This window comes from Electrophorus electricus, chromosome 10 (genome assembly GCF_041902795.1).
Source record: "Electrophorus electricus isolate QZ-2024a chromosome 10, ASM4190279v1, whole genome shotgun sequence".
In the NCBI taxonomy this organism is placed as follows: Eukaryota; Metazoa; Chordata; class Actinopteri; order Gymnotiformes; family Gymnotidae; genus Electrophorus; species Electrophorus electricus.
Genome location: NC_137506.1, coordinates 29,143,977 through 29,171,229, shown reverse-complemented (window position 1 = coordinate 29,171,229; position 27,253 = coordinate 29,143,977). Strand labels below are relative to the sequence as shown.

The following is a 27,253-nucleotide window of genomic DNA, read 5'->3' as shown; positions in this document are numbered from 1 at the left end:
ACTCTCCAATTTCCTAACAGGTATCAGTATGTAATAGGCACATTTGTTAATGCTGAATGAAAATGCTAAGCATTGCTAAATTAAATGCGTTTTTGCTGCAATCTCTGTCTCGCAAGATGACGTGAATGTCTTTTAACACCAAGATCACGACAGGGTTAAAGAGGCAGAACGTGGAAGGCTCCTCTGCCATGTCGTACCCTACATCATCTGTGCCTATACCTAAAGACCTTGCACAGTATTTTGACTCCTTACTCAAATTACTGTATTAGCAGAAATATTAGAATTATATTAGCATCATCTTCATACTTCTACTTCAGTTCAACATTTATTGGGCACTGCAGAGTGCATAAAATAACTTCTAAAAATTATTAAATTAGACATTTTAAACAATACATAAAAACTGTGCGGGGTCTTTAATACCTAGTTACAGTTGGATTCTAGATTATAAATGGTGGTACCAAACAACATCATTACCATAAATACCATCATGAATCAGCAACATTGCCATGAATTGGGCTAAGCAACACTGTTAGGACAGAAAAAGGAAACAAAACCATTCTAGTCTTAATTGGAGGACTGAATTAACCAGTTATCTACCAGTTATCAATCTATGGATTGGGAAGAATCTTATTTTAAAGGGCTGCATATTTCGGGTTGGTTTTTTTTTTAATATGTGAAAATAAATATTTGTTATATATTCCAGTTACCATCCATTTTTTTGTCCTCTAAAATGACATTAAAAGGAGTTTATTTTTTCTCTCTTGCTTTTTGCTATTCTGCTGTGTGGGCGTGGACAAGAGCAGATTGACTAACCGCCTAGTCAGTCAGTATAGCGGAAATTGGAAATCGGATTGACTCAATGCATCTTTACCTGTCTGAACCCGAAGAGGTGAAAGGCCGATAAGGGTATCGGTAAACAGCGGAATCCGTGCCATGTTTAAACAGTGACTAATCAAATTCTCTGGTTAAATTAGAGGATGCCACAGTTCATGTTATAAGAACATATTCAGAGCAGTACCATCTGTGCATTTCTTATGCATATTGGTTTACATTAAAGGTATTAGATAATGTTAGATGGCTATCTTATATTTGGCTGGTTAAGCAGGACTAGCTAACAGGTTTCGACTAGAACTAAAGCTGGGAAAGTCAATGACTATTGGCAGTTTATAAAATGTCAGTGTATGGTATCATATAAAGTTATAAAAATTAATTTGTAGCTGAGCTAAATTACATAAAATTAGCAAATGTTAGCCTGCACATTTTGTTATATTATAACTGCTTACTATATTCATGAATAAAGTGGCAAATTAAAACCGTGACTGTTAATTAAAATTAAAGACTTACCATCCACGTTGCCTCCAGTAAGTGCCTGCCTCCAGTACGGTGGCCATAGCACTGTAGAAGCAAAAAAGTGCAGCAACTACATCAAAATGACAACACATGAACCGACAACACAAAAAACTAGCTACCCACATTCAGTGTTACTATTTTACAACCCAGTTCAACCTAATGAGATACTGTCTAATACAACTCAGTTTCTGTCTATATACCTACATTTAGAGTGTTGTATTTTTTATGTAAAAACGTTACACTTCAGATGAAAGTAATAATAAGACATTTGACCAGCTGGTCGATGTAACCGACCATCGACCAATCAAACTTTAACAAAAACGTAGCATTAAGAGAGAATCTGGATTTTTATCAGTGTTCTTTAAGGCTGTGTTCTGTACAACCTAGCCGCAGTAAATATGCAAGACTATGGAGCAAGAATAACCAATATAACGATATAACAGTGGTAACTGAAAATATGATTCTTTCATCATCATCTACTCAGTTACTGCTGGTCTAATAGGAGTCCACCCCCTCTGCATGGCCTCTCGAAACACCTCAGTTGTGGCTGAATTTGCAGTGTTTCTGAAGTTGCATGTGTTTTTTTAATTTGCAGCGCCTTTTGTTTTCACGGTGAGTTTTCAGGATTACTAAACTTTAGCTGGCAAATCCGGAGGTGCATTGAGCCCAATTTTAGAATTAATTCACAGTAAATTCCTGCTACAAACTCTTGTATTTGGTGTCACTTTTTTTTATTTGTTCTCATTTTCTGGAATAAAATGTAGAGTACCCTTTCTTCAGCTTGCCTTCAAAAACTGAGCATTTGTATGCAGGTTCCATCTCTGTTGCCGGAGTAAAGCGATGCGGAGTGAGTGAATTTTGGTCCGTTGATTTTATAGTTCATGAATATGCAAAATAAGGTAGTTTATAGTCAAGTAGCGCTATCAATGACGTCAAAGATAACGCCAAAAAAAGCAATTCCTAAATGGTAGTTAGGGGCTGGGGCAGTATACAATGATATTACAAATTAAAAGGTTATTTTATGCACTCTGCAGTGCCCAATAAATGGTGAACTGTCGCAGAAGTATGAATATACGTCCTGCTAATACAACCTTTTGAGTAAGGAGGAAAAATACTGCGCAGGGCCTTTAAATGTCTACATAAAATAACGCGAAATCCACCTGACTGACACAGATTAACATTTGAGCACGCAGTGTGGCGCACTGAACAAAGTCTCGGGGACTCCTCTCACCTCCGACTACTTTTAAATAGCATCAGAGACAAGATCTTTTCGTTTCCTTTCTCATCTCTTTGTCCAGATTTAAGCCGTACGGGCAGTTTGCATCTTCGCGCCTATGGGCCCAGGGCACTCGCGTTTCCTTCCCAGAACGCTTGTGGCTTATTGTGGCACGGTGTCGTAAAAGCGCAGAACCCTAGGAGCTGGAATATGCTGAAATTTTCTATATACTTTATAATAAGCATCAGTTGTATTAATTGTATAACAGCCTTGAACCCACAAAGGGCCAAAACAAACATGTCAGATTAAGACTTGGTTATTGAAACGTGTAGTGGGGCTTCTGCATTCAGAAGCCGTAACGCAGCGGTCACGTTTGTTTAAAAGGTCGTGAATGTCCTTGTAAAAGAAGAACCAAGTGAACTTAGAAACAGCTTAAATTTGCTCAAGGTCAGTCTTGCAACAGTGGACTAGGCTAGTACTTACCACAGAAAAGACCTTCATGGTCTGGGAGCTCAAATGCAATACTGCACTTTTCGGACATTAGCGACTTCTCACAGAAAGGAAGCTAAGCACACGAACAAATGTGCCTAAGTCTTTACAGTTTAGGTCATTTAACTTATACTTTAGGAAATAGTAAGATAATTGTGGTTTCTCTGATTCAGTTTTAGTTGTGTTTGTTTGTTCGTTGTCTGTGCAGGTAAGGTTTTGCACCATTCCTGTAGTTCGGTCTTTTTGACAACACTGCCACCTTGTGATACCATTACATACCATTTTGAACTTTCCTCTTGAACCGATTCATTAAAAAGAAATAACTTGTATCTAATACAGTTGTATCTCAATATGAGTTTACAAAGACTGTCATGTTTATCATATTTATTCAAAACAAGTAATTTTAACATAAATAAGTTATGCTGTAGTAAAATGCTCTTTCCAGGAGATTCTTTCAATGTTCACAAGCCCCTATGAAAATAACATAGAAAGTGGTTATGTACACACAAATGTTTTGTTATATATATATATATATATATATATATATATATATATATATATATATATATATATATATATATATATATATATATATATATATATATATATATGTGTGTGTGTGTGTGTGTGTGTGTGTGTAAATTCCCTTGGCTAAATGAAAGCAAGTAGAGTGGCTCCGTGGCAACAAATCCTGCATTTAATTCATTTTAATTTTCTGATAATCATATCTTAAAAAATCTTGGCTACACCATTTTTTTTTTTTTTATCACAATGCCCCCTGCACTTATGAAAGAGCAGGTTAATCTCTCCACGAGGTTTTAACAAACACAGATTTTAAAAAAGAAAACCTAAATACATCAGGAAGCTTCTTTTTCTCACTTGGCTCCAAGTTTGAAACAGGTTTGATTATTGGTGTGACCCCCCCACAAACACCCTGCACACACACACACACACACACCCCTCTACCCACACCCCCACACCCCCCTCCTCTACCCACACCCAATCAACCCCCACACACACCCCCACTCTACCACACCCAAACCCTCAACCCCTCTACCCACACCCACACACCCCCTACCCCAACCCCCCACCCACCCACCCCTCTACCCACACCCACACCCCATCCACCCACCCACCCCTCTACCCACACCCACACCCCATCCACCCACCCACCCCTCTACCCACACCCACACCCCATCCACCCACCCACCCCTCTACCCACACCCACACCCCATCCACCCACCCACCCCTCTACCCACACCCACACCCCATCCACCCACCCACCCCTCTACCCACACCCACACCCCATCCACCCACCCACCCCTCTACCCACACCCACACCCCATCCACCCACCCACCCCTCTACCCACACCCACACCCCACCCACAAGTACAAATACCCGGACATCTAGAGCCACCCACAGTGCCAGCCATCCACACACACACGAACATATGCATACCCTTCATACACACAGAGTGCATAGCAGTCTGAAATGTGATGCGCAGCAATAGGAGCAGTTACTCTTGGCTGCAAGCTTCCCAGTGTAGTTGTTCTTAAACAAGGGGGGGGGGGGGGTCAGCAGCTTCTTTGCCATGGTAACACAGCCAAGTGCTTGAGCCAGCAGAGAGTGAGAGAATGGCTGTAGAGAACTCCAACGCCACCTTGGAATTCACATAGCATTCAGCGTAACTCTGGAGACGCAGATTTGTTCTGAGATAGAGAGAGAGATATATATATATATATTTTTTTTTTTTTTCCCCTTTTTTTTTTCTTTCACTACAACAACAAAGTGGATTTTTCAAATGCTCTTGTTCACTTTAGGCTGTATCAGGGTTAGGTTCAAGTTAGGCTTGGGATTGTTGGGAGGGGGTTATTTGCATCAAGATATCAAATTGTTCTATTGCACTTCCAGTATCTGTTAATGTCTTTCGTCTTCTGGCATGACACCTCAAAGAAGGTTGCAAAACAGGTAGCAAAAGTCTTAAATAATAATAATAATAATAATAATAATAATAATAATAATAATAATAATAAGTCAAATGAGAAAAAGAACTTCAAATCCAATGTTACCCTGCCAAAACAAAACAAAAACAGTCAATAATGAAACAGCACAATAACAATAGTATAAGGATAACAATTATAACAATAATAATTAACGAATATATCAGGAACGATGCTTTGTTGGATATAAAAAGGAACCTTTGTAAAATTGATTGTCATGTAAAGATAAAAAGTGTCAAAAAACATCCAAGGCATCAGCAAGGTGGCTAAAGAAAGCGTGAGGAAAAAGCACAGGCCAAAAGTCACGGCACTAGAAGACCCAGGAGAAACACCAGGTGCACGAGCTCTGAAGCTGTTGGCAGTTGACTGGGAAAGACTCTCACAAAACACGAAAAGTTAATATGGACAGAATGAAGAGAGAAGGTCGTAACGAGTCCGTCTCATACTCCGCTGTGCTCTCCTGGCCCACCGACATGCCGCGCGGCATCCACGGCGCTGTGGGTGGTGAGCGTTGTTGGAAGGGTGGCCCGGAGCTCCTGACTTCTACCTTGGTCGGTATTGTGTGGGAGGAGTCTGAAAGTGCTGAAGCACAGTGCTTGGTACCGCCCCTCACTATGTGCACGTGCAGCCGTGTGCACGTGGCATTGGCTTGTACTCCCTAGAGCCCTATGCCCTGAAGATGAAGCCCTGAATGCTCTGGGATGCACATTCACTCTGAACACAGGCACACACATCCCTTTCTTTCTCACACACACACACACACACACACACACACACACACACACACACACACACACACACACACACACACACACACACACACACACACACACACACACACACACACACACACTAAGGGAGTAAGCCAGTCCCTGTTTATCCACTCCAAGTCCTGAGAGGACGGCCAAAATCAGCCCCAAAGCTTCCAATCAGCCCAGCAGCATATGCCGGGCCCCGTGTGCCGTTTAGCCTCGGTTCGGCTCTCCGCTAGTGCCAGTCTTCATCGTCCGCGTCCTCCTCATCGTCCGTGGAGTCCTCGCTGCTGGCCCGCCTCACGGGTGCCTGATCTCCCCGAGCGCCGTTCTGCTGTGCCGCCATCAACGCGGCGGCCGCCCGCTGCTCCTCCGCCTCCCGCTGCCGCTGTGCTGCTGCCTTCTTCTCCTGCTCCGCGTGGCTCTTCATATGAGCACTGCGACTCTTCACCTTATAGAACACCCTGCAGAAGCAGACACACGCATGCACGCGCACGCACAGTGCAGTCAGCTGAATGGGTTTGGAATCCAAATAGTTTACTTTTGCAGAGGAAACTCCAGACTAGCACAGATAACCAGATATAGCATGGCACACGCTTCAAAGTTTGTGCTGAAATCACCATCCATTTAAAACAGATTGCTGAGCTCTCACACACAGACCTGCTCAAGTACGGTTGCAGACAGTACAATCTGACATACTGCAATCTGCAATTATGGACAGAAGTACAATAGTCGTTACTAGACTTTTTAACTATGTGAAATTTTTTCTTCAGTGAGTCATGTTATTACTGGAGATAAGTGTACATACACAGACTTGGCTGCATTAAAGGGTGCATACACAGGGCCGCATCTATTAAAGAGTTTACACACACAGGCCTGGCTGTATGAAAGGGTGCAGACGCAGGGCCAGATGTATGAAAGGGTGCAGACGCAGGGCCAGATGTATTAAAGGGTGCATACACAGGGCTGCATCTATTAAAAAGTTTACACACACAGGCCTGGCTGTATTAAAGGGTGCAGACGCAGGGCCGCATCTATTAAAGTGTACATACACAGGCGAACGGGATGCACTGACATGAATAAGTCAAGAGGCAGTGGTCTGATGCCACAGATAAACAACTCGTCCTAAAGCACATGCAGATTGCGGCCGCGGAGCATGATGGAGGAAGAAGTGAGAGAATCGTGGCTGCAGAGAGAGCGAGCGAGAGAGAGCACAGATGCACTGGACAAATGCAAGCTACCAACCGCGGCTGATGGTGAGTAGGCAGGAGTACAAAGCGTACAGCGCATTTTCATATTTTAAGCACTCACGTGCACTCACACACACACACACACACACACACACACACACACACACACACACACACACACACACACACGTGCACTCACACACTCACAGGAAATGCACGCAGTCACTGGGCAGACATGTACAGCCCGGGGGGCATGGCATTTAACATCATTTCAGACTTTCGGTTGCTAAGAGACTGTTGATAAAAACAAGGCCGGCTGTTGCCATGGCTGAGAAGATCTCCCGCCAGAATCGGCCACCGCCGCCACGTTTATTGCTCCCTCTCCGGCAGACTCTGATCGATTCGGCCCGTAAAACACAACCCAGGCCCTCCTTCTCCCTCTGCACTGCATGCAGCATGACAAATGCACGCCATGTCAGCTCTGCTAATTGCATGCAGCTTCTGCTAACATCACACAAGTAGCGACAAAGGTCTGGCGGAAAAAAAAGAAAAGAAAAGAAATCCCAGCGAGCACAGGAAAACACTGACAAAATATATTTATTTTCACTATATTACTACACATTGTGAGTCGCCTTAATTTCACACACACACACACACACACACACACACACACACACACACACACACACTTTGGTGAACCCTTAGTACAACATGGTTTAAAACTGGCCTGAGCTGAAATTATTTAAATGCTGCTGTAGCAGGTGACTGCCTTCATTCATCAAAACACCCACAGGCTGGGTCAGCCGACGTTTGTAGGAATGCCCACAGCATAACGGGATTTATTAGAGGGCTCAATAACTTTGCCATGTTAGCGCTGTGTAAGACAAGACAGCGATGCCATGTGTAGCTTTTATCATGCAGTCCTAAATCCCCCTCAGAGCTGTTGAGATGATGAAGACGTACTCGACAACTTTATCTGGCCTTACGTCCGAGTGCGCCAATTCTGGGAGAGCAGAATTGCTCAAGCTTCCATTCCATCTCGGTCTCGACAGCTACGTGCTTTGATAAAACGGTCAGGAAGACAGCCAGAGTCATGACCCATGGTGCTGAGTAAGCCCTTATAGCGTTCCGTTCCTGCCTGGCTGGACTCGCCACCGGCCTTAACGCCACGCCGGCGTTTTGGTCGTGCCCTCTGGATTGTGTGCCTTTCCTCTTTACACAGAAATCGGTTGCGGGAGCTGCGTCCCGCGTCCTGCTGTCCTGCTCTGGTTTGGCTCTTACCTGCCACACTTCTTGCAGGGGAACTCTCCCTCCTGTGCCACGGGGCCCTTGGCCCCGCTGCCGCTCTTCCGCGCCGCGTTTTCTGGCCGGGGTTTTGGAGGCGCTGTCGGGGCGTGGCTCATCCCATACGCTGGATAATCCCTCCTCCCGTCGTCCTGGCTCCTCAGGACCAGGACCGCGCCGGCCTGCAGGATGGAATTGCAGGCGGTCAGCTGGACGAAGCCATGGGCAGCAATGACAGGTCTCTCCTACACAGACTCTATAGCAGAGTCAGGCTGTGACTACACATCTCCCGTTACCATGCTGTTACCATGCGTTTTCCACTGAAGACCACAAGAGGGCACTGCGCATGACTTGCAATTCAGCATAATTACAGTTGCATAAGAGAGCAAAAAGAGCAATGTTTTAAGCAAATGAAACCATCCCTCCTTTGTCTTTAGCTCTCAATCCATTTACCTATTCACCCAAGGCCCGGACATGTCCTCTCATACTCACGCTTTCAGTTGCCTGTAGAGACTGTGTTACTCTGCCGGGGCTGCTGTCTCGCTTCCTGTCACCTGACCCTTCCCACTTCCTGTCATCTTCCTCTTCCTTCCGCAAATCGAATCTCTGTGAACTCTGCTGATTGGGAGAGATTACAAATGTTAGCGCACTGTACTGCTCTGCATGAGACGCCCGCACTTACCTACGAACACACACACGCACGCAAGCGCAGTAGCATCTCACTTTATAGTCCACCTCCTCGTCTGTGGGCCGCGGTTCAGGGGCCTCTGCTTCGCCGTACATGAGGGTGCCATTCCTACCCATCTTCACCTGCTTCTTGTAGGTGTAGTAGAACTCCACACACTGAGCCACAGTCTTGGAGCTGACCTTCAAACAAACCACACGCCATAGCAGCTACTGAACCAGCCCTCAGAAACACTCGCAGATAAACGAACGAGGCCATTTATTTATTTGTGTCTTTCTTTCTCATTAATTCATCCAGTATTCACATTCACGTCATGCGAGACCGTACCATTTTCTGCACCATGAAGAAGTCCTTCTTATAGGTGCCGATGCCCTTGTTGAATATGCGCCTCTCCTCGGGAGTCCAGCTGTCTGAGCCTGGGGTTGGGGAATTGGGGGGGGTTTGGGGGGGAGAGTCAGGGCAAGACAGACGCTTACTGTGGAGCCAATATGTGGGCAAACGCACAAAAACACTCACAGACATGAGCACAAACGCACACACACAAAAGGCAGACAGCCAGGACACACATGGGCAGATAAACAATGGTGCTACTGTCCTCGTCCAGGGATCAACTGCGCACTGCAAGCACGCTCCCCTCTTCTCCTCGCTCTGCACATCTCCCCTCACCCACTGCCCCGAGGTCTAACCAGCAGCCTCCCGAGCCGCCCCTAGCCTTTCACCCAGTAATCCTCCCCCCACCCCCTCCCCCCAGAGCCCAGCCGGCTTTGTTTATGGCTGGGAGGTGCGGCGCATGGCACAGAATTCCAGAGTGGCAAAAGTGCCCAGCCAGGCCAGAAATCCTGTTGGCCGCGCTCAGAGGTCTGACATGGGGTGGGGGTGAAGAAAAAAGAACGCAAAGCCAGGAGTCCGCGGTAGAGGCCGGTACTTACCAGAGTAGTGGTAGTCTGCCAAGGGGTGAGGTTTGGGGAAGACGGGGGTTTTCATCAGCAGAAGGCCAAGGGCACCCTGGGAGGGAAGAGAACAACAGCAGGGAGATTGTGAACTTGGCGCACGGACCGAGGCAACGACAGTGTTTCGGTTGAACGTACAGAGTTTGCTCGCCGGCCTGTGGAGGAGTGTGACAGGTCACAGTGAAGGCCAACACTGCAGGCTACGCTAATCCGAGGAGAGGAATGGGAACAAAAAAAAGCGCCATCTTCTATGCAGTGAGAGAGACACAAACAAAAAGAGAGAGAGAGAGAGAGAGAGAGAGAGAGAGAGAGAGAGAGAGAGGGAGAGAGAGAGAGAGAGAGAGAGAGGAAAGAAAATGCGAAAGAGAACAGAGAGAGTGTTGCCAGACCCCCTCGATCTCCTTGGCAACATAGGCAAGATAATTTCGCTGGAGGCATTTCACCAAGCAGCGCCAATCACCGGCTAATATTTCTCTCACTCCTCCTCCCTCCATCTCCACTGCGATCTGTCGCCTTGTTGCTCCTCGGCACTGTGCCTCTCCGGAGCCGCAACCTCGAGGCAGCCCAAGGTAAAAGACACAAAGTTCTGCACCGTTTCCGGAGCGACAGCGCTGAGGCCAGCTCCATGACGCCCCACCGTGTGCTGCCTCGCGTGGAGCGAGGAGCCGCGATGGACACCCGATAACCTCACAGACACGGCAGGCATGCGGACAAACGTGGAGTGCAGTCCAAACATGGAAGCACATGGTCTGGCACGGCGGCGCGGCTGAGATTGACAGCCTGTTGCTGGGGCGGGGGGCGTCACCTTGGTGCTGCTGGCTCAGATGATGGAATGCACGAGAGATGAAACACACGTCAGCGCGTCATGACCAAAAGCATTTACTGCAGTGCTGTCAGTTGAAGGTAACAAACAAAAGCAGCTCCTCTGATTTGAAGCGCACTTTAAATATATGCAGTGGGGGGCACATCTGGGGCCCGTCTCTGCCCTGTTGACTCTTCGGTGAGGTCGTGCAGGATGCTTACACCACGCCGGTATAGTCTTACATCACCCTCACACTCACCATGATATCACCTTTGCACTCATAGAGGCAGTGCATAGCCAGTTCCTGATTGGTCCCTCCTCCACAGAGTGCACTGGAGCAGGCCAGGTGCATGAGGTCATCCACTGTGAGTGAGCGAGCACACACACACACACACACACACACACACACACACACACACACACACACACACACAGAGAAGAGAGAAAGAAGAAGAGAAATTAGCATGACAAAGACACGCAAGCATGCCAGTGATGAGCATGAAGACAATAACTTTTTATTCCGTCCTGTGCGCCATGATTCAGATTCATCTCTACAAGCAACGTTGTTCATCTCCTTCCACGTCTTTATCTCCTGAATCTAGTTATGCAACTGCAAAAGCACAGAAGGCATCGCTTTGCACAGCTCTGCTGCCAGACGTGCTGGAGCGGGTGGAGCTGGGGGTTGGGGTGGGTGGGACGGAGACGCTACCCCTCTGCTGCTGCGGCGCGCCCGCGTCGAGCTCGGCCAGCGGCGCCCACACCAGCTCGGCCTTCTGCGGGTCGAGCAGCACCTCCGAGCGTTCCCGCAGCTCGGGGACCTCCGCCTGGTACCTCTGCCCGATGTTTATCCGCCTGCATGGAGGACAGAGGAGGAGGACATCTTACTGTGCTGTCGTGGTAGGATGGTGCAGCATGATTACCCAAATGGATAGCTAGTGTGGGGGAACGGGAACTCATCCAGCTTTGGGCTGGAGCTTCTCTTTAAGGTGAAGCCTTAAACTTTGTGGTCTGAGCGCACGCACACAGAGAAAGAGAGTAATGCTGGCTTGGTCTTTTTTTATCCATTTTTTTTTCTTTTTTTTTCCCCCGTCTCCCACGGATTTTTGGTCCAAATGTTACATCTTTACAGAACTTTTAAAATAAGGCTAAGATATCACATACATTATGTCCACTTTCTCATTGCAACAAAGTCTGTTTTTACAAAAGAAAACCCAGCAAATTCCCAGGCTTGTCAGAAAGGTTTCTGCTGACTGGGTGATAAGCAGTCCATGCTAAATTAACTAACCCACTGGGTAATGCTGGTAGAACGGCGGGCCGGAGAACCGGCCTGTCAGGTATACAAGTCTGCCCATTAGGCTGGTTTTATGGCCATTTTAAACAGAGAGCAGACTCTGACAGTGGGTAATTTGTATATGCTTGTCAAAGCATGTACAACTGTTCCAAGTCTCAAACTGCCAAGGTCTAGGATAAGGAACGAAACCTTCTGTTTTTTGTTTTGCTCCGGGATTTGCCTTTATCACACTTCCAGGAAGCCTGCTGAGAAGAGCTGAAGCTGTTAAGTCTTGAACTTGGTCCTTCCCAGTAAGCATCTTAGAAACATTTATACCACCATCCCAAGTGCACGCACGTTCACCATACACTGACGCTTACACACAAAGCAGCCAGTCGGCAGCAGTCAGAGATGACATCCCGGTACAAGTCTCTCTGCTGATCCCCTACCACCCACTGCCCACCCGCCCCCACACACACACACACACACACACACACACCACCTACTTCCGCAGGCAAGCATTCAGTCACCCAAAACTGCAGTACAAAACGAATCAAGCCAAGACATACCAACCATACAGCACACTATGATTACAAGGTTGAGGTCTGTAATATGGCAGAGAGACATGAGGACAGAAGACAAGGCAGCAGAGAATATGATGATGCCTACTATGTCGAAATAGGTCAAGGCACACAGTGCGCGCCTGTGTGTGTGTGTGTGTGTGTGTGTGTGTGTGTGAGTGTGTGATCAGTACTTACGGCTCAATGCTGACTGGAGTGGCTTCACCCATTGCTGACAACACTGGAGGGGTGATTTCAGTACTGTCTACACACACACACACACACACACACACACACACACACACACACACACGAAAGCAAAAGACTCGTCCGTCTGACACATCACGGCAATGGTTCGCTACCATTAAACTCATTCTATATGTACCATCAAACCAAGTCTCACTGGATCTGAGGAGGCTGCGCGTGGCTGATTTGGGCGTAGCGGGCGGAGGCAGGCCTTGGTTGCCTGCGGCAGCGGCAGCCGCCGCCGCCGAGAGGATGGCGGAGAAGTAGAGGCCGGAGCCCTCACGCACGGGGCTGAGGATGGGCGGTGGCGTGTAGGGCGGCAGCGTGAGCGGGTTCTCGGCCAGGCGCACGGGCGAGCGCAGGTGGCTCTGGTAGGGCGTGATGCTGGAGTAGACGGCCGGAGCGATGAAACTGCCCGGCTTGGGCGGCGGGATGAAGAGGGGCTCCGGACGAGGCCGCCGCTTCGACTTCGCCGTCTTGCCGTCCGCATCGCAGTCCGTGCCGCCATTCTGCAGAGGAAGAAGGGTCAGTAACAGAAGCAAGGGATGAAGCATTACCTGTGGATGGTGGGGAATAAACCGTAATCTGTCTGAGCGTGGTGAGGGATAGAGAAACAGAATGATGGAGAGAACGACAACCCACATGGATTAGGGTGCATTATTGATTACTGATTCATTCAAAGGCAAAACACTGGGGATTATTATATTAGTCACTGTTGGGGCTGGGGGGGGTAATTCTCGGGCCGGGGACTCGTCGCCGTGGTAACAGCACTGAGCTCACCTGGCCAGAGCTCTCAGACAGAGAGTTGCGGAGGGAGCGCCGGCGCGTAACGATGACAGAAGGCTTGTGGTCAGGGCGGCCGGGGTCGCCGGGTCCCGTGGGCCGCAGTGGCCAGCCGGCAGAAAGGGCTCCCTGCTCCTGGTCATGCGACAAGGGATCGGCTCGCCGCACCGGCACCGACACGGGGATCACCAGCGGCACCAGACTCTCCTCCCTGCCCCGCTTGGCACTGCAGCCGTCTGGCTCTCCGACCCCTCGGCCCGGAGCCGGTGCCGTGGGACTCCAGGGCCCGAGAAGGTCCTGCAAACGTGCAGAAAAACACCCATCACACAGAAGCTGACACTGGGAAAGCAGCACAACCGAGAAAGAACCACATCAAACCCGAAACCCTTGTTCTAGGCAAAACTGCAAAACATTAAATGCCTGAATAGATAAACGAACATTGGAAACAGCTAGACAGCACATCGTGTTTCAAGCTGGGCTTGTTCAGGTATCACGTTTGCATTCTGGTATGGTGGGGAACAGTGAAGTAAACTAAAACAGCAGATGCTTTACTCTGACCCAGAGACCCACAAACCCAGATCCAGCCAGCAAGCAAGGGATGCGTTTATATAATCAGTCAGATTAGTCGAAAAACCCGGGATTGCAATCCGCCTGTGCTCTCTGTGGAGCAGACGTACTTTGCCCCCACAGCAAAAGTAAGGCACATACAAGCATGGACATGCTTTCAGAATTTGTGTCAACAGTATGAAAAAAGAAAAACAATGCGTAACCACGGGATAAGATCACAGGTTATTAAATCCCGGCTTAGCCGACATTTCCCGATATTTCCCTCTCCGCCTGTTAAACTGTGGGAACACTTTTCCCCAGAGCTGAAGAACATAGCAGCACAAAAATGAAATAATGACATGAAAAATTAAGTACTCCGAAATAAATGCTCAGTGTTCACCAATTTCCCAGCCTTCCTTTCAACGCTGAGACAGTGAACCACAACAAAACCATTTTGTGTTGAAGCTTTGTTTCCAGTATTGGCCAGACATTTCCTGTTAGTCCTGAGGAAATCAGACCATTATAGGTGTGAGAGCGTTTGGGGGTCATGACTCCGGACCTGCCTGCTTTCAATTCCCTGTGTTACTCTGCTAACACTCACCCCTGGATCCAGAACTCATGCACAAGCTTCACAGAGACTGATCTGAACAGCCTTGCTGCTGCAGCAGTAGGAGACTCCGACTCCTGACCCGGCTGGGAGGTCAGCACACGCCCAGCCCACGTACCCACACTGCCGACCTGCAAGACTCCCAATTAACTTCCGCCCACTAGTACTAGATGAGTGGGCAGCTATGGTTGCCACTTAAACTACTGCACAGGTTAGCACGAGAGATCTCTGAACCACTCAGTCAGTGCCTGTGTGTAGCCATGTGTAACGATCCTATCTAGTGTTACTACATGGTATGTGCAGCAAGCTGTTTATCCCATCATAAAAAATGAGGCTTATGTAACAAAATCAGTAGAGTTAAAGGAAAATACAAACATAATTCAATGACAGTTCAGACATTCCTTCAGAAAATGGTGGTTAGGGTTACATAGTGTGGGCAAAGATACTATAATGCTAGACATAGTGATTGCAAGATGCCTCAATACGTTAACACACACGTGAACCCTTGAGGTGACTTGGTCCATGGTTGACCTGCAGTAGTCTGACCGAGATCCAAACAACTTGCGCTTGATGGATCATGATGTAATTCATCAAAACATGTCTGGAAAATCCAAACCTGGTCTGGATGCCCACAGCACACAATTAAAAGTACACGTTATATATCTAATTTATCAAAGGACTAATTTGCATATTGAAACCTTCTGCTATATCAGTGTTGCAAATGCAAAAACGGCAATGATGATTAACAACTGATACATTGCAAAGCCCTAATAGTGGCAGGGAAAAAAAAGAAAGAAAAAAGTGTCAAGCCTGGCACATAGATCTGAGGGACAAATTCTAGGCCTCTGAAGCAGCCATGTTGTTCATCACCCATCGCGCAAAAACAAATATGCCAACACACACAAGTCAATGAGTGGTTGATTAATTTGTCCATGTCATTACATTTTTTGCAGCAATTCCTCACTGTTTTTGGCAATAGGCAATTGAAATGAAACCTTCAAAAACAATCTTTTCTGTCCATAAATGAAACCACTACAAAAAATAAAGCCAGATAATGGACGTTAATGTGAAATGAAATGAGTTTTTCAGGAGCAGGAATCTAAATGATAAGTACTTTTGAACTTACAAGTTGCATTTAAATATTGCCTTAAATATACTTGTATCCATTTGCAAGTGAATCACAATTTATTTAGTATGTCAGCAAAATGATTTGGTCTCATTTAATGCCCATTTTTAATCAAGTACATGTTTAGTCAGTCTTGCATAATCCTGCCCATAGCCTCAGCGCCAATGCCATCACGAACAGACACAGCCATATGTTAAAAAAGATTAACTCCCAAATCCATAAAGACGTGAACACCCCTAAACTGCATTCAGTGGTTTGCTCACTGTGACCTTGACAGGACACACAGAAGTGGCTAAAGCAGGTAAATAAATCCAGGATGGGAAGTGGCTACAAACAGGACCCAAGTGCCACAATGCTGAGCCAAGCCTTTTAACTAGACTAAACATCCAAATCAGTACAACCGCCACACGCGGAAGAGGTGACGGGGAACTGCGGCTGACTGGTAGGTTGAAGGACGTGTACAGTCAAGAGAGGCGTCAGCCATCGAAAACAGTGGTCTAGATTGATGCAAACAGGGAAGTCCACCATTTTTCATGTCTCGCTGAGAGTAGACAGCGACGACACAGCAGCCAAACCTGCAGAACCAGTAGGATGCATAATAGTTCCTGCACACGCAAGCATGTCATGCAAGTCCACTTCCTCACACCAGCGATCAAACACATCCAAGTTCACAAGCAATGAGAAACGGTTCATTATGCCTGTAGCAGAAAGAAGAAAAAAACAAAAACAAAAACAAAAAACCTTGGGAGCTCATATCCGTCATGAGTTCATCAAACCTCCACTGTCACTTGAGAACCGAACTGACACAAGGCTGAACTTACCTTGACATCGTGTGAGGGTAGTGACTCCATCTCCGAGGCCTTCTGTGCCAGAGTTTCTAGGTTGACCTCTTGGGACACCCTCCTCTTCCGTCGCGTGCTCTGGATGACCCCTGTGGGGGCAGCTCTGATGTCCTGTTTGGCCGCAGGCTCTCCTGCATCAGGGGCCCCGTTATGGGAGTCCTGAACTAGGTGATCAGCAGCTACAATGAAAGGGTTCTCTGAGGGAGGCCCTCCGCCCTCTTTGGAGAGGCGGCGGGACCTCCGGGGCCCAGGCTGCTGCGTCTCCGCGGATGGCTGTGGAACGGCGGTCGTGTGCTGGGGCGCAAGATCCTGGGCCTGGGCGGGTGGGGGTTCGGGAGTGTCCTGAGATTGCCCAATCACCTGAAGGTTAGGCTGCTCAGGCACACGGGGCTGTTGGCTACCCGAGTATCGCTCCGCCCCTTGCTGATTCTGTTGCAGCTTTTGCAGCTGTTCATTTTTTCGCTTTTGCGACGAGGCCTGTTGCGCTTGCTGCTGCTGCTGCTGCTGCTGGACCTGCTGCTGGACCTGCTGCTGGACCTGCGGCTGCTGCATTTGCTGCGATGGCGGCTGAAGCTGGCCGAGATGGTGCGCTTGCTGCTGCAGCGGCTGCGGCTGATGCGGCAGGGACTGCTGCTGCATGTGCTGCTGCTGTTGCTTCTGAAACATCAGTCTCTGCATCTGCTGGATCTGATGCTGCGTGTTGGCCTGGGCACTGTAGTTCAAATTCGGCAAGGTCCTGTTGCCCTGGAACACCTGAAACCCCGCCGTCAGGTTCTGCTTGGGCTGCCCAAAAGCTAGCTGAAAGGGCTGCAGCACCGACGTGTTCCCAGCGGTGGACGTCACGTGTTGCTGGGGATTTAGGAGCCCGGGTTTGTGGGGTTGCTGAAAGCCTTGCTGCTGCTCCCCCCAGTCCAGACTGCGGTTGCTTTTAGCAGGCTCCCTGAAGGCCTCTCCTGCTGCGTTGGGTGCCTGCTGTTGCTTTTCACCCACCCTGACGGAGGACGGCTGCAGCTGCACCTGCGGCATCAACATGCCTTCAGGGAGCTGCTTTGGGAAGTTAACCTGAGCTCCCAGGTATGGAGTAAAACTCTGGGACCAGCTCGTCAATGGGGCACTCTGAGACCAGGTCGCAGTCCTCTGCTGAGGCTGCTCCATGTGAGGCCATTTCATTGGCATGGTCTGCTGATAGTGACTTCGGTTCTGCTCGCCCTTCTCTGGGCTAAAAATGACGGAGTTGAGGTACACATGCGGCTCCTCGGCGCTGGAGCTTTCCACGGCCCCCGGCTCGGTGCGGCCCTGCTCCAAAGGAGGGGCCCCCATGCCATAGTAGGGGCCCTCTGTGTGCTGGGAGACCTCTTTCATTGCACTGCCCTGGTCGTTAAAGAATGTGATGCGTTTGCCTGTTCTCTTTGCGTTGGGCTTCTGTTGAGGCGGCAAACTCATAGCTTTCATGAATAAAGTCACTGAAGGAAGGGTAGAGCAGGCTTGTGAGGGGGTACAAAGATTTCAGATCCCCAAACCACACACAGCACTCTCCAGTGTGACAAAATTTCCGTGTCCTTCTTTATTCATAAACGTATCAACAGTTTTTAAAAAGTCTGGTCATCCAAATCTACTAAGCATGGTTGGAATGGAAGTTAGTTTTAAAACACAAAACTGCGGCATCCCATTTGTAGAAACGTCAGTATCAACTGACGGACACTCAAACATGTCTGTTATCTTTCTTCGTGCCAACTCTTCTACTGATCCCAGGATATAAGGGCAAACAGAGATGTCTGGAGCTTGACTCCTATGATTCATTCATGGGTGAGAACCTGCAGAGAGAATGGTGAAAAGAATTACCATCTGCCCAGAGTGGGAGCACTTAGATATTGGCACTGAACTCCCAGTGTCCTGTCTACAGGCCTAGAGAAAGGTGTATATGGCAAACGCAAACATACGTGCTGGTGCAGAACTATGGCATTCAGGTTATGTTCTTTACAGTGCACAGACACACTCTCACATTTCACATTCATTTCAACAAACCACCAGTGAGATCACTTTCTGAGTCAGGGCAGGAAATGGAAGAATGCTATCAAATGTGAGTTTGGAAAACTGTGCATCTTCCAATTATGATTTATGCTGGGGAATTATTTATTCTGGGGAGGAGGCTTTCGAGAGCAGTGCGCAATGCCACAGCAAGCTTAAAACCACCAGGCTGTTTTCTCTCAAAAATGAAACTTTGTATTTAATATGATTAAGCTGTTTCATAATACAATAGCCATGGGTAACAATAGTATTAAACAACCTATAACAACAACAACAACAACAGTAGTAATACTAATAATTTCAATTTACATAGCAAATTTCTAATACCCATTGTCATTTACAGACGCATCATTACAAAAATGGACACCATGTTCTAAATTTTCACATTTTAATATAGAGTACATTGCATTTCTACCACTTGAGAGGCTTCAGATCCCAAAACAATTTACACATTCATAGCTCAGCATTCATTAGTGGTGAAACTCTTCTCCATGGAAACAACTCTGTGATTATATGCACTCTGATCTTGCTTCTCTGCTACGTGCTGACAAAATAAAGCTGTATGCCTACAACGTGTGAGGAGCAGATTTTTTTTAAATAAAATATGGTTAAAGAGTTTATTCATCCAAATTCTGCAGGTGTCATTGCTAAGGCATCAGGCCCTATGAATGTCATTTCAGTTATTTTACAGACTTAAAAATGTCTCTCTACTGGCCGGTTTTCTAACCACAATCACTTCCTCTTTCTTATTTCTTAAAAATGCATTTTTGCCACATGGAGGACTGTAACACTAGCTCTAGGCTGTTGCACAATGATTTAAAAAAAAAAAAAAAAGAACCATTGTCCAAGCTGGACAAAAATGTTCATTATATGGTCAGGAAAAAATATATAATTAAAAGTCTATAACAAGTTCATTCCACAAACTTAATGCCAAACTGTTTAAGGCAAGAGGTCCCGACAATGAGGGCTACCTAGGTAGTGACCCCCATGTTGTGATAAAACAGGGCTAGGGTATCACTACTGGAAATAGCCATCTGCAGCTGCTCTCTGTCGTGGTCAGCTTCATTACACTGCACGAGGTAATAAGAAATGCACCTAGACACGCGCACCAGCGTGCACACTAGCCGATTAAAAGGTAAACAAGCTCCGGTTAATAGAGCTGAGACGATTAGGAAAAATCCATATCAACACAAACATGCATTTTGCTCACTTGAAAATGCAACACAATAAAATACATGCATGCTACGCACCAAATAAAATATTGGGCGAGATGCACGCAATACTATGGCTACCACATTACAAACACAAAATCAGGTACGACATTGCCCAGTAACGTAAACCAATTTTAGCAGACAGTGTAGCTAAGGTGTTTAATAGGCTTCTAACGTCGAGCACAAAAATCACCTAATCTAGCTGGATTCTTAATATAAACTACTAGACAAGGACAAGCAAGGTGCAAGCGTCGCGTTTGACGTGGAAACGAGAATTTCCCGTGACAGAGGAACACAACGCTGCGCACTAGTTACAGCCGTGCCTTTCCCGGACCCCCCTTTCCGAGTCCAGCCAGCTCAGCGGTACTTACGAGAAGTCCTTTGTTGCAATAAAGGGATAATCCAGTGGCACGCTGCAACAAAGAGGCACAACAATACACCACATAAAGGCGAGCACGAGCTGCGGGATGGCAATGAATGTGGGTGTACCGGCGGAACGGTGAGCTCGCAGCGCTGCATGCTTCTCCAACTTGTCAACTCTAACGAGGGCAGTCCAGGACGAGGACGCATCTTCCGAATAACTAAAACTACGTAACTATCATGCGTAGGCAATGGCTAGATAGATGCTTTAGTTTTGCTGTTTGTTTGTTTTCGCACCGACACACTGAACGGGTTACATTCTCTTAGATTAAAGATAGCTAACTTCTAACTTGAATCGAGGTAGTAGTTAGTTATGTTATCTATGGTTAGCCAGCTAGCTAAGTTGTTTACAAATATAGTTGGTGCGCATTCGATTACTTGAACTGTCCACCATTTTGGTAAACAAGCCCGTGACCTACTTTACAGATGGATGAAAGCCCTACCGTTTTATTTTTTCTCGCGTCGCATACAGATCCGAGCAGTAACTGCCAGTCCATGCGCCCAGCAGGTAATGCAACAGTAGAGAAATGACTGCATGCATATCCAAGGTTGAGTCACGCTATGCTGACCTCACTCCAGTATTACTCAAGAGATAGACTTTCGCAAAAATAAGAGGCATAAATCGGAACGTGGACGGCATTTCTGCATACACGGGCTGCAATGCACCTAGCAACTGCACGGGGTTTTGCAGAAGCTGGCTACAGCAGCAAACACGCTCCCCAGCGCGGTGCTCCAGGTCGCAGTCTGAAAGCAGCACCGAACAACACATTCCGTTTCAGCTCGAGTCTCGTGATCGGCCAGTCCCGGGTTGTCGCACGCCCACTTCCGCAGCCATATAAGGCCATCCCCGTCCACGCGGGCCGCTGGAAGTACGGCAAAGGGAAGGTTCATGCGGGAAATTCCGTCAGTGGGAAATGCGTTGCGAGGTATGAGGAGCCAGTTGGGTTCTACTGATCCTATTACACACACACACACACACACACACACACACACACACACACACCCCTTAGAAAAGAAAAGAAAAAAAGTCAAAATGCGACAAGTCGTTTAATTCGTCACACGTCGGATGACGAATTCAACACATTGCTCTAAATAACGTCCTGAGAAGTTGATTCATCACAGGTAGCCTACAGTTGCCAGGCCTTAGCACTTGTTACATCTTTCCCCATGGTGCTTTTCATCCTAGAATCCGCATTGAGCAAGTAATTACAACCATGAGTCACTACAGTCGCCAAGTTAAAAATGTCCATTTTAAAACTGCAATGTGGAATATCTGGAATGTCAGTCAATAAATGTGAAAAACTGCTCATCGAAACATTTTCATGATGCTATATATAATTAAATCTATTTAGGGGATCAAGCCTACATCTCATAACTTGCTGATTGGGAGAGGGCTTTACTGTACTGTAATCCCTCAAACTATGCAGAGTAAAATATAACACTGAAAACTGATTCGGAGCAACCCCCTGTGCATAAACCCAAAGTGTATGGATAAAGCAGGCACATGTGAGTTTCAAACCAGGCGTTTTAGCAAAGTTTAGGGCTCCATGTCTGTAAGGGCATTTGCTAGGAGTAAACTGAAAGCCAGAGAGGACCTCAGAGCCGTTTGTCTCCCATACACTAGGACTACATGTACAGGCTGCTGAACTGCTCGAACAGTAGCTACAGGCATGACCAATCATGCTTGCCAAGAGAAAGAACACACTGAGCGCTATTAGCCATGTGTCAGTGTGCGCGCGTGCTGTGTGTGCCATGTCTTAAAATAAAGTGCAAAGCCAACAAACATCCAGGCCAGTGATTCTTGATGCAAGGTATGCACTATGCTTGCTGAGTTTAGTAGTTGTGAATGTAAGCAATTTGACCCAAAAGACTTACCGTACTTAAGAATTGAAAAAAAATGACGAATAATTAAACTCAGTGTTACAGTCCTTCATTTGTTACATAATGCTAGCTTGCACTAATTCAGTCTCATCCGATTTTGGATTTGTGTGACTTGATTAGACCTACATTGTCATCTTGGTGTAGTTTACCGTCTCCATATATGATAGTACGGTTAAATCCCATTATCCTCTCAATCTCCGTTACACTTGCATGTTGAAGCAGAAATGGGCATATTTTCAGCAAACATAATGGTACGCTTGCACAAAGCTAAACAAAACCTCGGAGGTAGCTGCTTAAGGATATTCAATGTAAGAAAGTTACACAACATCAAGTTGCACAAGAGAAAGGAGTCGGAGCTCTACGTCATTATAAAATATCAGTTAAATTTTCCACTGCCGTGAGGGTACAGCAAAAAATTACTTGCAGTAAATTTTTTGATAAGTAAAATATTAATGCCAATGGGAGAAAATGGGGACCTGATTCTGCAAAAAAATTGCATTTGTCCAGCAAAAAATATATATAGTTTAGAAATTCTCCCACGTTGCTGTAGAGGAACGCTGTGAAAGGGGATAACCCCTTAAATCGAAGTTAGTTTACAAGACAGTTTAGGAAGCATATACACTAGCCTATATTTGACGTGCACTTCTGTCAGTGATCCACCCAGCTTACTAAAGTGAAGCTTATCTTTCGACTCTTTGCATAAACAGACTAAACACATAGCTTCTTCGTGCAACACAAATAAATTTAACATATAAAATATATTATGCGCATTACAATACCTCAATATAGTACGTCGCAGTTCGAAGATCCGCTTTTATGCGTGTTCCTTTCTCGAGAGGGGAAAAAAACTTTCAAGCGTCACTTCCTAGTTAGTAACATGAGCACATCACAAAAAAAAATCGGATATTCCCAAATTTGGCGCCATTAAAATGTCCTGCTAGGACAAAATTAATCAGTTATTTAAAATTACACTAACATTATGGAATTAGCACGTCTTACTAAATGGAACACCGAGTGCATGGCATTTAAATGAAGAGTTGCATGTTTCGATGTTTTGACGAGATGTTTTGACAAACTGCACTGCAGCAATACACTGAACTGTTTTGCGTTCTTTACTGACTAGATATCGAAATGAAATGATTATTAGCAAAAGTCTTGGGTATGCGCAGATTCTTTTTTTTCGCCGGTCATTCGTTGCTTTTATTTTGAAAAGCCATACGGGCTGGTGGACAAAATATGAAGCAGTCGTGCAAGTTCATCTGCTTTGCGCAGCCTTTGAATTGGACGTTAGTGAACAATAGGCAGGCAGGCAGGCAGGCAGGCAGGCTTCACCTGATGACCACCTCTCACTCTTTCTCCCTCCCGGTGCTCCCGGTGTGGAGACGTGTGACCTAAATAACGTGCACGTTCGACGCCCTACAGGCGAGGACCGATAAGAGGCGTGGTTGCGTATCACGTGATTTTCACGGAAGCTATAGTTGTGAAATTGGAAGGTGAAGTTAGTAACGTGAGTTTAGGTTTCAAGCAAACCGGTTTAGGTTTCATCGAAATGTTAACCGTGCAAAGAGTCGTTTTATCCTCTCGCCCAGGTAGCGTAAATGAGTGCATTTGGCTTTGTTTTCCTAGGCACATCGCGAACAACTGGCTTTGATCAAAAAGCATTGCTGTTTCGCATGTATTATTTTATATATTTTCAAAGTGCACGTTGTCCTACAAAAATGTCAACATGTGCATACTGAATACAGCAATATACATCCAAATTATTAGCGAAATACAAATATTACATAAGAAATGTACTTTTCTTTTTGCGCCAAGGAAAAAATAGCCATCCGGTTCTAGACAACTTCCGCGTTGAAAAGACAACTTTGTCTCCGGACCTAAAAGAGGATGAAGTCTTGGTCAAAACGTTGTTTCTGTCTGTTGACCCGTACATGGTGAGACAACCTGTTCATTGACATGGGTGATGGTGCACTAAAAACGGAGATGAATCATTTAGAATAACAAACATATTCTTATTTTATTTATTAAGACACTAGTTTGCAGGCCAGTTCTATGCACCATATGTTTTTGCACGTTTGTGTTTACCTTAATCACCCACTTATAATTCAGTTAATAAACCCTCCTGCAAGTGCTGGCAGAAAAAGGGGAGAAAAAAAAAATTACAGCACATGCAAAGGATTAAAATCGAAAACCTCTATGCAGCGCTGTCGTATGAATGATGACACGGCGGCTGATTACCTGTTACCTTGGCGACTCGGGGAGTGTGCCGACGGAGGCGGAGTTGGCGTGGTAGAAGCCAGCCGGAACGAAGTACTGGCTACGGGTGACATTGTCACATCCTTTAATTGGCACTGGCAGACCCGCAACGTGATCAATGGTTACCTTTTACGGAAGGTATTCTTTAATAGGCGCCGTCAAATACATATGCGGACATGCATTTGTTTCCTAGGCATGTAGTGTGGCCTTTCTTGTAGATCGATCCAAGGATGGTAGATGGGCACCTGTCCTATGTTCTGGGTGCGGTTGGCATGCCTGGACTCACTGCGTTTCTGGGTGTGAGGGAGAAGGGTCATGTCACTCCTGGTGCCAATCAGACAATGGTGATCAGCGGAGCAGCTGGAGCTTGTGGGTCACTTGCTGGACAGGTAGTTAATGTGTGTGAACGATTAGTTACAAATGGGGTTTAAAAATGACCAGCCATGGATTTCCACAAGGTATAATTCCAGAGCATAATTTCTACATCATATATAACTTTAAAACCAAGCATGTGACTTAAATCCTAAATTCATATTAAACTACTCCAAAAAAAATAAAATAAATTTATTTATTTATTTATTTATTTATTTATTTATTAGTGGTTTAAAATGGGAGTATTCTTTTAAAACTTAATTCTTAAGTGTTAGCATTTGACTATATGAACGTTGATATGAAGTAAAGAATGTGATTTGCCCCTTTTTCTACAGGTCCGACTTTCACATCCATTGTAATGCGCTTTTGCATGCGTTCTTTCCCTCTTTCCCTGCCTGTTGTCATGTAAGATTGCCAGGCTGGATGGCTGTGAGAAAGTCATTGGCATCTGTGGAACAGACAAGAAATGCCAGGCCCTGGTGTCTGAGCTGGGCTTCACAGCAGCTGTGAATTATAAAAAGGGGGATATCTCGGCAGCATTGAGGGAGAGTTGTCCCAGAGGAGTGGACGTCTACTTTGATAATGTTGGAGGGCCAATCAGTGACACTGTCATATCCCAGGTAGGGCTATACATTCCATGCACCACTTTATTTGGTACATGTATATCTGTATCTGGTAGCCTGCCTTGCCTTCTGCGGTCAATTGAAAACTGTAATCCACACGTTCCTTGGCTCTTTTTGCTGTATTCAGCATTAGTCTATCTACCATTGCTGATTTCTTGTAGCTTTGAACCTTTATTCAACTCTTTCATGAATCATGGTGTTTGACTGTTAGGATTGCGTTAAGTCATTTTGTTCTGAGAGTCGTTGCTTAATCTGCACTGTAGATGAACAGTGGGGGTCACGTGATCCTGTGTGGACAGATTTCTCAGTATAATAAAGATGTGCCCTACCCACCTCCACTGAGCAAGGAAACTCAGGAAGATCTGTGCAGCAAAAATATCACCAGGTCTTCCCCAACTTATTTTTTCCACCAAATACACATTTAGCGTAGTAAAACATTGCATTTGCTAGTCAATATCAATAGATATGGACATGCATAGCTACAACTTCGCATTATTTAGTTTACTTCAGTATCTTAGTTAGCACCAGTGTATCTCAATGGGTTTTTCATTAATGTCCATTTTCTATGCATGTCCCATAGTGCCATCTTCCTGCTCTTTCTCCTAGTGACTTGGAGCAGCATGTCATGTTTGCTTCACTTCTATGCAGGGAAAGGTTTATGGTGTTGAACTATATGGATAAACATGAAGAAGGCCTCCTCCAGCTGAGTCAGTGGGTGAAGACAGGCCAGATTAAGGTCAGCAGTTCATGATCTGCTCATGAGTGCATTTTGCTGCAGAAATGTGACACCTGCTGTTTAATTTTTTCAGGTATTGGAAACTGTAACTAATGGAATAGAAAATATGGGTGGTAAGATTTAAATCACTGCCTTATGTCTAATTTATATAATTTGTTCTATACATGTTAAACTCTTATAAAAATGGGTACAACTGTATTGCAGTGGCTTTTTGCTCCATGATGATGGGAGGCAATACTGGGAAGCAAATTGTCAAGATTTCAGACTGAGCCACATCTTTCCAGCAGAGGGCGCTATTCTTCCACAAGCGGCCTAGTGCGTTTTATTTTTAGTGTTAACTACAATAACATGATCTGACTCGATCTTTACTAGCTTGTAAGCCGAAAGAGCAAGAAGTGCTATAAACATGTCTGTGTATCAAAGAAACACTGACTGGACTTTAAATACGTTCTTAAGTACAATTCAGTGGGGGGTTTTCCCCCCCTTAGAATTGATTTTTCAAAGTTGTCTTCATTAACTTTGGCTTAGATGTCTGCTTTATGGACAGCTGAGACATTTTAGCAGGGAGGCTCATGCAATATGTTTGACATGCATTAAAGATAAGATATTTTAAACTTGTTTCTCAATGAGAAACTTCCTCAAAATGGCAAAGATCAGTTTCAAGTGAAAGTTAAGTTTGAAGTGTAAATCACCTACTACCTAAATGTTAACGGTCATGTTAAATATTAACTATTAGCATGCATTTTGACTTCAGCTTCATTCAGTCTTATGTTTATCATGCCAAAAAACAAGTTATAAAGCAAAAAGCTGTCACTTGATTAATGTGCTTTGGTCACTTGTACGTGTAAAATTTCAAATCGGTGCTTTTTGCTTGAAAGACAGATGCATCTTTACTTTCTGTTTTTGTCAAAGTTTGCATGAAAGTTAAGATTTGCTCGGGTATCACTATTGCTATTTTGGAAGCTTCCACAATATGTACAGCGGAATTGTTCACTGAATTGTTTTTAGTAAAGAGATTACTATAGAC

General features: G+C 45.8%; 2 protein-coding genes across 9 annotated transcripts; one reads left to right on the top strand and one right to left on the bottom strand.

The window, feature by feature from the left end:
• Positions 1–4,988: 4,988 nt before the first annotated feature.
• Positions 4,989–23,102, bottom strand: mideasb (mitotic deacetylase associated SANT domain protein b). Of its 6 annotated transcripts, none has more exons than XM_035532650.2 (14): positions 23,019–23,077; positions 20,802–21,314; positions 16,679–18,513; positions 13,576–13,875; positions 12,953–13,304; positions 12,748–12,814; positions 11,429–11,571; positions 10,979–11,082; positions 9,897–9,972; positions 9,295–9,383; positions 9,006–9,149; positions 8,775–8,900; positions 8,280–8,464; positions 4,989–6,272 (listed from the first exon to the last, which is right to left on the bottom strand). In XM_035532650.2, exons 3-14 carry the CDS (start codon positions 18,149–18,151, stop codon positions 6,044–6,046), a joined length of 3,288 nt encoding a protein of 1,095 aa, XP_035388543.2. In that variant the 5' UTR covers positions 18,152–18,513; positions 20,802–21,314; positions 23,019–23,077; the 3' UTR covers positions 4,989–6,043. The 6 variants fall into 6 exon arrangements, with proteins under 6 accessions (XP_035388543.2, XP_081577969.1, XP_035388545.2 ...); XM_081721843.1 differs by lacking the exon at positions 23,019–23,077 and adding an exon at positions 20,310–20,351 and having other exon boundaries at positions 20,802–22,140; XM_035532652.2 differs by lacking the exon at positions 20,802–21,314 and having other exon boundaries at positions 23,019–23,102.
• On the top strand, positions 20,149–27,233 carry ptgr2 (prostaglandin reductase 2). 3 transcript variants are annotated; one of them, XM_027027312.3, is made up of 9 exons: positions 23,235–23,828; positions 24,055–24,173; positions 24,442–24,633; positions 24,714–24,884; positions 25,278–25,487; positions 25,754–25,875; positions 26,139–26,226; positions 26,300–26,339; positions 26,431–27,233. In XM_027027312.3, the coding sequence occupies exons 1-9, from the start codon at positions 23,789–23,791 to the stop codon at positions 26,493–26,495; spliced, it is 1,047 nt and encodes a 348-aa protein (XP_026883113.2). In that variant the 5' UTR covers positions 23,235–23,788; the 3' UTR covers positions 26,496–27,233. The 3 variants fall into 3 exon arrangements, with proteins under 3 accessions (XP_081577975.1, XP_026883113.2, XP_081577974.1); XM_081721848.1 differs by having other exon boundaries at positions 26,097–26,226; XM_081721849.1 differs by lacking the exons at positions 23,235–23,828; positions 24,055–24,173 and adding an exon at positions 20,149–20,437 and having other exon boundaries at positions 26,097–26,226.
• The last annotated feature ends 20 nt before the right edge of the window (positions 27,234–27,253 follow it).

Coding starts and splice junctions, on each gene's coding strand:
- mideasb (XM_035532652.2), bottom strand. CDS start 18,151: ATGAAAGCTATGAGTTTGCCGCCTCAACAGAAGCCCAACGCAAAGAGA. Junction 12,815..12,952: donor GCGCAGCCTCCTCAGATCCA/GTGAGACTTGGT, acceptor GTGTGTGTGTAG/ACAGTACTGAAATCACCCCT. Junction 8,465..8,774: donor CTCTACAGGCAACTGAAAGC/GTGAGTATGAGA, acceptor TCCATCCTGCAG/GCCGGCGCGGTCCTGGTCCT.
- ptgr2 (XM_081721848.1), top strand. CDS start 23,789: ATGTTAACCGTGCAAAGAGTCGTTTTATCCTCTCGCCCAG. Junction 24,634..24,713: donor ATGGTTACCTTTTACGGAAG/GTATTCTTTAAT, acceptor CCTTTCTTGTAG/ATCGATCCAAGGATGGTAGA. Junction 24,885..25,277: donor GTGGGTCACTTGCTGGACAG/GTAGTTAATGTG, acceptor TTGTCATGTAAG/ATTGCCAGGCTGGATGGCTG.